The sequence below is a fragment of the Meleagris gallopavo genome, chromosome 7 (assembly GCF_000146605.3).
Source record: "Meleagris gallopavo isolate NT-WF06-2002-E0010 breed Aviagen turkey brand Nicholas breeding stock chromosome 7, Turkey_5.1, whole genome shotgun sequence".
NCBI classification, from domain to species: domain Eukaryota; kingdom Metazoa; phylum Chordata; class Aves; order Galliformes; family Phasianidae; genus Meleagris; species Meleagris gallopavo.
The window spans coordinates 2148504-2160460 of NC_015017.2; the positions used below are offsets into that span (position 1 = coordinate 2148504).

Here is an 11957-nt window from a genome sequence, read left to right on the forward strand (position 1 = left end):
GCCAGGATAGCATCTCTTCTTACTATGAGGATTTGGGATATGTTCTTCACAGCTCATATGCCTTCTTTCATTTCCAGACTTCTTGTGTGTTTCTGTTAATGTAATCTTGAACTGAGATTCTCTCTTTTCAAAAGCTTGCTGATAGGTAAACAGAGAGCAGTACAAGGGAGAGCTGCTTTGCAGCAGCAGTCCCAGAGAGGAGATTTGTGACCACCTCCAGTCTGGTATTTGATTAAATGCTGCATGGAATGCATTCCTGACTGACGTGCACATAAACAGAAAATTTTTTATCTGATGCTTTTCATATTCGAGGTAACATAAAGCTTGTAGAAATGTTGATGTGAAAAATATGGCTACTACAAGGGATTTCTCAAGGGGCATTCCATCCTTGGCTGTCAGCAAGTGGTTTGGGAGGCAAGAAGGGAATTTCAAGTCTGGATTTGCACTTTTTTTGACCTGGTGTACCTGCTGAAACAAAACTTGGGACCAGGAATCAACCACAGGGTTGTTTTCTGTTTGTTTCTGACTGTCACATCTTCTGCAGGACGACTCTACAGCAGTACACAAGCACAGTACCTTGAGAACCATGTGGAGCATCATCTGCAGGCCGTTCTTGCCTGGGTACTTCCTAGTGATGTTGGAAGGGGAAAGGTTGAAGAGGTTGGCTCCTGTTTCTGTGCAGATAGCATGGACCAGCATCTTCTTTCCAACACCAGTGGGGCCAGCTAGTAACAAGGCTTTCACCAAAGGAGCCTTCTCATGGACTGTTTGGGAGCCTGTAAAAAGTCATATGGTGCTGTTATTGCTTTCATTTAAGTCTGCCATAAAGGTAATGAAACAACTCTACCTCTTCTCTTCACATTAAATATTTTATAATGTGAATTCATTGTTTCATTAATATAGCACAAGAGCTGTGGAGTTGAATTCTGTGTAAACTGAGCTGTGGCAATAGTGCACTTGAGTGCACAGTTGCTAACTAATGTCAAGTAAAGGCCTAGTTAGAGACATACCTGTGGCTTTAAGCTTAGCATTTGTCAGAGCAAGTCTTCCTGCACACTTGTGCTGCACACAGAACTAGCAGAACTCCTTCTGCTGTCTGAAATGATGCTTTCCAGCTTTAGAGAAAACAAGCTATTGGGACTATATCTATTACTGCTGCATTTGTCAGTGATTTTGAAACCAGATGTTACCATGCATTTCACTTTCTCTTGTTTACTTTCTATCTGCACCTCAATTTTTAGGGCACTTTTCCTCTCAAAATGAGTGACGTTTCAAACTGACCACCCCACTTAGGTTAGCCCTGCTCCAAAATCTTTCATTGCCTATATTCCTCCCGTGCACTGCTGCTGGCTGGCATCAGCTCATCTGAAAGCAGCACATGCTATCCTCCAGCCTGGAATGTGGCAGTTGCATGCTGCAAAGCAAGTGAAATGTCTGCTTGGAGAAAGTGGATCCATTTTCTGTTCCCTTCATTTCATTTGGTTGAGCATTTCTGGTTGCAAGCAAAGCAGAGCAATGAGTGCTTAGCACTTCCAAGTGTGCCTCGTTGCCTGCTCTAGGTAAATTCAGTCTGGACTGTGAGATATCTGCTTCATCACCTGGGAAAGCCTGGCAGAAATGCTTGTAGCACAGTTCAGGTGCTTGATGGTGATAGAAACTCAAGTTTTAAGAACTTCCTTTCAAAGAAGGGTTTCTGATAAGGCAGACAGGCAGGCAAGAGTGGTACTGAACAACAAATCCAATGAGGCTCCTTATCGGTGTCCTGAAGGCTGAACAGTCTGCATGGATGTCAGTGATAAGTGCCATTATTTCAGCACTGTGCAGGATGCAGTGAAGTTGTCAGCCATCCAGGCTTCAGTACAAAATGACCAAATATTAATAATCTATTACTATTATACATAGATGCGTTATGGAGGGGAGCAGTGAACTCCTCTGTGGTTGAAGATGAAGTGTATCTTCTACCATTGTCTCCTGCTTATTTCAGCTGCTTGTGTTCTCAGTGCTGTTTCAGCTGGAATTTTCCTTGCTATCAGGTGAAAACCTTAAGAATAAACTATACACAATGATATAATGATTAACTAGTTCTGAGACCAATTAAGTGAAATGTCATCCATAACGGATTGCCCAGAAGGTGAAACTGTTCCTGAGACTTTCTTGGCTTGGGGAATATTTTTTTTTTTATTCAAAGGCATTTTTCAAACTGCTATTGGAAGTATGCTGTTTGCTTAACTAGTCCAGGGTCTCTTCTCCTTAGATGTTTTTGCCAATTTCATAAATGGTAGAAAATTTACAGGCTTTCTTCCCCCTCGCTTTGGGAGTGTCTTGGGGCTTGATTTCACTCGATTAGATGGTGTTAAAACATAACCTTGGAGTTATCTGATATGTGAAAAACCACATGGAGTCAGTGAGAAGAGGGATAACAGTTCAAGTCTCCCAGCTGACTGCAGTCGTGCCTGTGGCCAACCCCTGAGCATTACCCCAAACCAGATGGGAAGACTCTGGCTAGGGAGAACAGCATTGGTGCTGGTAGCATCGTGTTCCAATAACTTGACTCTTCAGATTGAGCTGATAAGCAGAATGAACACTCTTCTCTTGGGGGTAAGAGATGTTTCTTCCCAAATCCCAGTTGAAAAAGGGCTGTTGCACTGAACTTTGAGGCACACTGAGCCCCTTCGGTGGGCAGTGGGTCCCTCTTGTGTGTGCACCCCAAACAGCCCAAGTGATTGTCTTTCTGGAAGGCATGCAAAGGGTGGGGAGAAGCAGAAGGCTGTGTCATCTTTGCTCCATTTTCCAGAATGGGAAGCACTGAGATGTTATTTTGCCCATATTAAGGGATGAGCAGACAATGACACAGCCTGGGGGTGGATAAGCCCAGTTAAAATCTTCCCCAAAATCAAACCACAAATCGAAAATGATGCAAGTGAAGTATAGGAGGCCCTTGAGACAGGCACTTCTTGCAATCAGTGGAGCTTGGCTTCATGCCATTCCCAAGCAAAATATGAAGCAGATTTTGCATTAAAAACAAACAACCTAACCCAACAAAGCTTTGCTGGATGCTGCTTAAGTCTGGCATTAAAACTGCAAGGGCATATTTAAGTGCTCTCTCTGATGTCCAAACATACTCAGACTAATTCCTTAAATGATTGCATTGTTTGGTACTGAGTAACATTAGCCAGCTTGTAAAAGGTAAATTGCAACCTTGGCCCTTCCCTTAACTTGATTAATTTTGATCACTGGAGCTTGTTTTAGCTATTATCTTTCCCAAGTGATTTCCTTTTATGTGCTGCCATTCACAAACTGTTAACATGAGAACAGAGATGGTATGGAAATGCAATACCTGACAATAGCACGTGCAAGCTCCTCGATGCACTATTAAAATGATACGGTCTTCACTTGGAATGCCTAATTGAAAAACAATTATACTGCAAAATGCTTTAGATTACCATTAATCAAGCCCTGTCAAAGCCACTAAAAATGCATGTTAGCAACAGGAAGCAAAGCCATCGTAGCCTGCCTTGCAGTGATTGCTGCAGTGCTCTTACCTAATGGCAGTATTCCATACAGTGCTATTAGCTGTCTGATATCGGCGAGAGAGGGCATGGGCTCTACATCCACCTGATGCAGAGTGGTCCCCAGATAGCTGTATTCACCTGTAGGGAGGAAGCATGGGATTAATCAATGTGACACAGCGTTTTTATAAAATGCAGAACTGCCATAGGAAATGCTGAGCCATCATGGGGTGGGTTCTCAGATGGGGCAGTATTGGGAATGTGACCCCGAGACATTGGAAAGGGGAATGGAATGAGGAATATGGCATTGAACACACCATGGGTTCTCCCTGCTAACCAGGCTGTAGGTGTTCAGTCTTGAATAACTTTTTCAAGAAACTTTGTGAGGAAGAACAATTAGTAGTGCTGCAAATCACACTGCTGGCAAGTGGCTTCCAGGCTTGGGGTTTTGCAGAGCATGGAAGCTGGTGAACTACACACTATCAGAAGGATTTTGAAAAGGGAGAAAGAGACTTTTCTCCTGACTGTGGCACATCTCAGCTTTGTGCCATGTGAGACATTTAAGTGCTTCACCTCATTTGGTGGAGATTTCACTTTGTAGTTCATCTTTTTTGTTCAAAACCAACCCCAAGGAAGCGAAAAATCACTGACATTTACTGAAGTGATCTAATCTTGCCTCAGCTCTTGTTACAGAGCTGTGATCGCATTGCTTGACCTGTCAAAATCCATCTAGAAGATGTGTTGGAAACCAAAGAGCCAAAAGGACAGGCCACAAGCAGGAATACTTGTGATAACTGAGTTGGTGATTGTTTCTTAGTGTAAGTTATGTGTAATCATGATGAATATTGGTGAAAAATAACAGCATTTATGTTCCTATTGGAGATAAAAAGGGGAAGCATGAGGGCTTTCAGAACTGGTAGGTTGACATTGGCCAAGTGAGAAAAGTGGAGCTGTGATTTGGGGCAAAAAGGCAGATGAGTTGTGGTGCAACTGCCCCTCCCTTCCGAAGGATGAAATTCATTTCAGGTTTTATCTTTTATTTAAGGAGAAATCAAAAGAACCGGATAGGAATTAATCTTCACAGATTTAATTAGAAGGCATCAAAGGGTTTAATTGCAACTGAACATAAATCACAGCGGATATTCTCTGACTAATTTAGATAAGGTCACCAAGAAAATTAGTTCAGCGATGTCGGTTTGTCATAGAGAGGGATGTTTTGGTGTCTTTACTCGCTGTGCAGCACAATTCCACCCTTTGTCCTTTTCCCAGGAGCTGGCAGTGAATGACCTTCCTTGGGCTGCAGCCCTGTAGGAGCAGAGCAGATGAGGACTGATTTTTCTGCAGGCTTTGTGCCCTTAGATATTTAAAGAGAGAATTGCAGCATTAAAAAATTACTTTAAAGTCCAAACCTTGCTCAACTTCAAATACTTTCTGTTTCTTGTTCTGGCAGCCTAAGCAGCATGACTGCTGTTTGGAGAAGCTACACAGGCAGCCTGAGACACCTTGGTACTGTGATGTGATGGGGACCTGTAGTAAGTCTGGGCAACCAGATGGGCATCGCTATACTCTGCATTTTTGTGCCCAGGGTCTTCTGCTGGCAAGGAGTGTTATTGATGTGACTTAGAGCAGCCTTTGTGTAGCCAAGAAGCCAAGGTTCAAACCTCCCTTGACCATGAAGATGGCCCAAGTTCACCCCAGCTCGCTCCCCAGTTTGATATTGTCTGCTCTTAATCGTTATCTGTTGGCCAAGATGTGCTCTCCAAACAACTGCACTTGGGATGTCTGCTGGATAGAAGTGAGTTTGGGAAGGGCAGACAGGACTGGTTGGGCAAGAGGATTCTGAAATGCAGAACTAGGCAGAGGGCCTTCCATTTAAACCAAGGCCCAGATACATCTCAAGGTTCAGGGAGGTGGAGGGAAGGGGCTGAGTTCTCTTTACCTACTGTGTGCTCCTCAGAGGATGCCCTGGTTACACCTCAGATGGCTTGTGCCATCCCACACCATCCAAAGCCTCCAGGTGCTTGGAGCAGAGCATCAGCTCTACAAGCAGACCTAGGCTTCAGGAGCAGAAGTGAAAGGCATGAGGCACCCTAAGGAACAGACATGATTTGCATATGTTGCTTTAAGTTATTCAAGTAGGAAAGTCCTGAAATTGTAATTACTCTTGAACTCATTCTTGACAGGAAACGGAGGTTGGTGAACCTTGAATGGCTGAGATTTGGTCAGATTAAACATTGTATTAGCTGTAAAATGTATACTTTACCAACATAGTCGGAGAGATTCACTGGCTTGGCTTTTATTAGTACTCCTCCTTCTGCCAGTTCCCTGTACAGAGAATCGATGGTCCTGCGGGCAAGAGGCATCACTCAGAAGTTCTGGGGCACTGTAAATAAAACCTCAGTCCTTCAGGAACTGAGCTAGCTTCACAGTTATTTATGCTTCCTCTGTTTTATAAATGTACCTTGAAGCCCAGAGTTTGAGGTGATCAGCTCCATCAATATGAAATCGATAAGCATCGCTTCGTATGTTACAGCAAAGAGTCCTTTTCTACCTCTTGCACACTCCTGCACTGCTCCCATTACCCATTGCCAGGTGATGTGAGATCAGTTATGACTCATGTAATAGACTTGTTCATTAATATCAATTACTGGGAAATTATTTTTAAATTATACAATAATAGCAATCCTAACACTACTATACCTATTCACTTAGCTCTTCAATTAGTAGTAATTCATTAATTCTTCCTGGAATTTATTCTGTTTGCAATAGAGTCACCTCCAGTCAGGAACGTACTGGCAATGACTCAACTCAAGCAATCACTGATCCATCTACTGCAGTGTTTGGGTAATGATGGCCAGAGGACTGGGGGAAACCAGACAGTAGAAACTATGACATGACTTGTGCAAGGGAAGGGTTTCTTCCTGTCTCTACCAGCGGTTGGTAGAGATTCAACATGCTTTATATTTGTAGTCAGTTTCCTCCTTAGCCTCTCTTCTGGAGATCCATCTAAATATTAACTTCAGAGACATTTTTAGGCATTAGGTTTTACAGATTGACACTGATGCAAGGACTTCATGCAATGAATGCAGCTGTCTGAAGTTCTTGTTATACACTTAGTGTAAACAATATAGATCTGAGTCTTTTTAGGTCTCTTACCATACCTGTACTTTTCACATTCTCTCATTTCAATATCTAAGCTTTTTTCTTTCTGCTGCCTATCTCATTGGTATGTCTTGGTATTGCTGCAATAGGAATATGTAGTAGAAGCATATACATATATATATATTTGAAGACTGTAGTCTTTTTTCCATTTCAGCTGGGAGGCTTTATGCTTATGCAGCGCTAGCAGCACAATTAATACAGCAGTAGTAATAAGCAAACACAAAACCTCAAATCCTCCCAGTAAACGGTTGTTTAAGAGAGCAAGAATACACAAAAGGCTGTGGAGTCCACTAGAACTGTTATTGTATAAATCAGTCTTATCAACATGTGTTTTGCCTCTGAAGTGTGACTTACAGAGTACAGGGCTGTCTGCAGCCTCCCTTATCAGACTGCAGCTGAGATGGGAAATCTGCCAGCCAGTCCAATCACCAGGTGCTTCTGCACCTGCAGACCCAATTGTTAATAGCCTTGGGGGGGCTGTACTCTGTGTGTGATGTACCTGTGACTCTATAGACTGGAAATGACCACACTGAAGTTAACAGAGACTAGCTCAAGTTGCAGAATGCACTTAATTTGTGTGTGGTGCTGGAGGTGGGCTGTGTACCCTTAAAGCAGTGTTCTTTGCCCCGTTATTTGGGGTACTGTCCTTTCTGGAAGGCAATGAAGAGCTAGTGGTGGTCTCAGGTAGAAAGGTCCTATCTTTATTTACCTGTCAGGAGTTAGGTCTTCCTCCAGCTCGGATATTTTCTTCTTCCCTGCCTTCTTTTTCTGAAGACCACAGTGAGAGGCAGGAATTAGTGGCATTAGTACAGATAAAGCTACTTGAACCTACTGAACCTACAAGGACCGCATCCAGTATTTGGACATGATTTTCATTACTGAAGAACCCCAAAGGAACAACCATATCCTTGAATGCTATTAGGTGAGGAAGTCATACCCCTGTGTATTAAAAACACAGGGCATGTTCTCACTTGGAAGTGCCTCACTCACGGGAGAGGTGAAGCAGCTCTGGCTGGCTTTACCCATAGGAACTTCTCTCCCTCATTCCTGGAGTGGGCATAGCCTTTACCTACAGAAGAAGAAGGGTGTGAGATCCCATCTGCTTCTCCAGATACTGCTCAAGTTTTTCATATTGTGTTAAAATATGCATGCAGTAGCATCCCTCAGGTCCTCTGCGTGTGCATGACCTGGAGACAATCCCCCAGCCCATGCAGCTGACTTCCCAACCAGTAGACATCCCTTCTGCCCTTGCCTTCCTGATGCCTTGGGAAAGAAGTTTGAGGAGGTCAGAAGAACATGACCTGCTCTTCTCTTGACATTTTCAACATGCTTTCACTATGGGAAGATGTTATGTCTTAGGTAGCTGCATTCTTTATACACTGATGGGGGGGAATAAAAAAAGGAAAACATAGTAAGACGTGAATCAGTAGCATCAAGCTCCTCCATTAATTACAGCTTAAGGGATATAAAATATAGTTAGGGGTAATTAGCAGTGGAGAGCATCATTAATCCTTGTGCTATATATCAGCACCCAACCTGTGTCCATGCTAAGTGCTTCAGTAGCGCTACACACACGGGACTACTTCTACAGCTTAAATTTAGGCATGCACTTAAATGGGTAGTAGGTCAAGACAGATTTTTTTCCTTAGAACATGCAAATGGGCTTCTGTCCTAAAGAAAAGAAGCAGGAAGAACAAGGTATGTGCAATGCTGCTTTAATGACTGAGGAAATACTGAGATGCCGTCAGTTTATTTCTGTGTTCCTCTAGCTTTGCCTCTTTTAACCTTTCTTCCAGCAAGTCAGAAGCTGCTTATCGTGGGGACTGGGAAGAAAAGCTAATTTCTACCTATGCAAAGACACTAAGCATATGGTGAATTTATTGGCCAACTGGTGGTGTCCTTGAGGCAGCTTCAGCAATAAATGCAAGGCAAAAATGTACTGTGCAGTGGAAAAATGTGTTTTTCTAATCACATCAGCATTTAGGGGAAGTTTGGCAAACACTGAGATGTGATAAAGGGAAATATGAATTGTAGACAATGGCTTCCCTCCAAAATGCTTTGCTGGGAGCTGCTTTTACTTAGGAAATGATAATGTTTAATGAATGTGAACATGCTCATTGCTAATAATGGAAATTTCCTTGTTCCTATCTCTGAAATGTCAGTCTAGTTTCTGTTTAGCCATCCGTTCATACGGTTATTTTCTGCTTTGACACATCTCTCTGTAGTGAACTGCGTTTGTTATTACTTGGCAGATGACAGAAGACTCTTCTGTGCTCAGTGTGGTGTCTTGTCTTGCTGTGTGGGCTCAGGAGAATGTTTTCAGTAGCTCAGAGGTTGCCATGAGCAAACATGGCCCTGGTTCGAGACTGCTGCCAACTGGGGGGGAAAGCAAAGAGAGTGCTCTTGTTGTTTATGGGAAATGAGTGTCTCAGTCTGTAAGTGTTGGGAGTGGATTCATTGGATCACGTGTGATGCTGGGATAGGAGGCTGAGCTTCACTGGCTACAAAAAATCCAATGGGGATTGTGAATCAATGTCCTCATACCCATCCTGTCTTTAATTCTGGCCTTATTGCAGTTTTGCCTTTACCAAGTCTTCAGAGTGATGTCAAACTCTTTGTAGCAGCTGCTACAGTCAATCTCTTCTGGATTGAATCATAGAACAGCCTAGGTTGAAAAGGACCACAATGCTCATCTAGCTCCAACCCCCTGCTACGTGCAGGGTCACCAACCAGCAGACCAGGCTGCCCAGAGCCACATCCAGCCTGGCCTTGAATGCCTCCAGGGATGGGGCATCCACAGCCTCCTTGGGCAACCTGTTCCAGTGTGTCAGCACCCTCTGGGTGAAAAGCTTTCTCCTAATATCCAATCTAAACCTCTCCTGTCTCAGTTTAAAACTATTCCCCCTTGTAATTGCTTTGCTTCTGTCTGGCTGCATCAAAGTGGACATCCAAAGCTCTGTTGGGATGCTAGCAAGCCCTATTTCAGAAGCAACCTAGATTCCCTCTCCCTGGCTTTTTTTTTTTTCACCCTGGCATTCTAGCCATGCCTTTTGTGTTCACTTAGAATGGGCTGCTTTACCTGCAGATGGATACGAAGCCAGTCCTTAATTCCTTTGGGGACTAGAGCAGGAAAAGCAATGTAATAGATGAGATGAAGAGCACACAAATGCAACTTCCACATCAGTGACTGCTGAAAGCTATCTGTTATCTCCTACGCTGAGTGCAAAGGCAATGTAAAGACAGCAGGTCTGCAGCAGTGTATGAGGCTTACACTTTCAGTCCGCTGATCCATGGTCTGCAGACTGAGCTGCCACTGTGCATCATGCAGAGATGCACCTCTGTTTCTATTGCATATTCATTTCCTCCCCTGTGAGTGTCTGAGAATCAGGAGGCACCTGGAGCACGTCCTGCTCAGTCACAGTGCGTCTCTGAAGGAGGATATTTGTCTCTGAGCCGTAATGACAATTAACAGCAGAACTGTCAGTAGGGTGGGATGCTTCCAGCATGGGCAGGAGCACGTGGGCTCTGCCTCAAATGACAGTGGTTGGCCTGTTGCAAATCAGGTGCAGTCTAATTAGGTGTTTCCAGGCTACCTTAATGATCTGGAGACCCATTCATAATGAGCAGAGCAATCTGCCTTTCTGCCCAAGCTTATCATTCCAGAGGTGGCAAATGGGCTTTTTATCTTCAGGTGCAGAGAGAGTAACTCTTGATAGGATGAAGTGTCTGCTTTTGAAGTTAAGTGGAGGTTGTAAATCAAAAATTTGATGTGAAGCTGTTTGAAAAACATGTTTTGAACTGGACAGCTCCTTACAATCCCCACCACTTCTTTTTAAAGTTATCTGAACCAATGTTTTTCAAAGAAAATCTTTTGGGAACTTATTTAATTAGCACTGCTTTTCCTTTTTCCCCTCCCCCCTTCTCTCTGGCTACCGGCACAACATGGGAAAACAAAAGTTAAATAAACTCTCACCACCCAAAACCACCCCAACACCGCTGAAGAAACAAACTGACTTAAAGCTTTGAAATCACAATGTGACATTTTGAAGCAGGGTTTTGTCCAGCTGATCTGAAGCAGCCCAACATGTCTGCCCAGAACAGCTCACAGATTGCTCCAATATTCAGTCTGGGCATCTTAAGCCTCGCTATTTTTGAAACTGACCTAGAAACCCAATCAGTATCACTTTTCAGAGTCGCTCCAGTCTTTCATTATTGAATTGCCCTTGTGCCTTCACTGGGTGAAAGAGCATTTCTCAAGATAATTCGAGTAGAAGTACTGCAAAATCAAATATTTGCACGCTAAAAGGATTACAGAAATGGAACACAACACGAGATTAGGGTTGGCTATTTGCCCTGCGCCTTTTAAATGGAACTGCTGATTGAATGGTAGGATCTGTAAGCTCCCAGTTATTTTGTACTGATGTGATCTCTAGTTTAAATGCTTGGGTATAGAATTCGGGGAACCAAGGGCTATGGTATTTTGTGTATAGCAATGCTGTGCAAATAGATGTGAATGTGACATGTGGGTAACACGTTAAAATGATGTATGTCTTGATAGATTTAAATAAACTTGGCTTAGTCACGCATTCCCAGCTCCTTCCATAGTAAGTAGCAACGTAGTTAAATAAGGTGCACCTGGCTGGATGTCAGCTGTACGTTGCTATAAGTTTCACCAAGACACTGAAAGTGGTTGTTTGATGTACAATTACCGTTTTACAATTGGTATCCATGAGTCTAACTCTTGCACTGATCACACCGTGGGTAGAAAATTGATGTCTACCCCCAAACTCTCACAATTTGGTGCTCTTACCTTTTCACTTTTTTCCCTTTTTTCTTTTTGCTACTCTTCTCTCCATCCACGGCCAGCTTGAGATTCTCCAGCCTTTGTTGCATCAATTCATCCACCTATCCAGACACACACAATTGAATCTTTCTAAGTCTTCTGTTCTGCCACCACCTTGCAATGAAGCGTGAAAGCAGAGAACAGGTAGTGGACACTCTGGAAGGAAGTAAGGTCCATGCCAGGACTGGTTCTTCCATTTTCAGAGAAATACACACAAGCAATGCACGTTATTAGAGTCCTCTCACTGTTGTCAGCTCACCTGCACTCTGATCTCTTCCTCCACTTCTTCCCGTTTCTCTGCTTTGATCAGCTCTGGGTCATGATCCTGGAGGAAATCCCTTCCTTCGTCTCTGTTCTGCCAAACGGCTGTTTTCCAAAAGAGAGAAAAAAGAGGAGAAAACTTATAGAAATCGTTTATTTCTCCAATTGCTTCTGGAGGCTTA

At 43.3% G+C, this 11957-nt stretch overlaps 2 protein-coding genes across 4 annotated transcripts in view; one reads left to right on the top strand and one right to left on the bottom strand.

The window, feature by feature from the left end:
* The window catches only part of IQCA1 (IQ motif containing with AAA domain 1), a 91071-nt gene that overhangs the window by 13175 nt on the left and 65939 nt on the right, over positions 1-11957 (bottom strand). Inside the window, 6 exon segments of the mRNA XM_019616864.2 lie at positions 577-776; positions 3543-3650; positions 5773-5855; positions 7381-7439; positions 11490-11576; positions 11774-11880. Coding sequence (XP_019472409.1) covers positions 577-776; positions 3543-3650; positions 5773-5855; positions 7381-7439; positions 11490-11576; positions 11774-11880 — 644 coding nt within the window.
* The window catches only part of ACKR3 (atypical chemokine receptor 3), a 123587-nt gene that overhangs the window by 3791 nt on the left and 107839 nt on the right, over positions 1-11957 (top strand). The window lies entirely within an intron of this gene.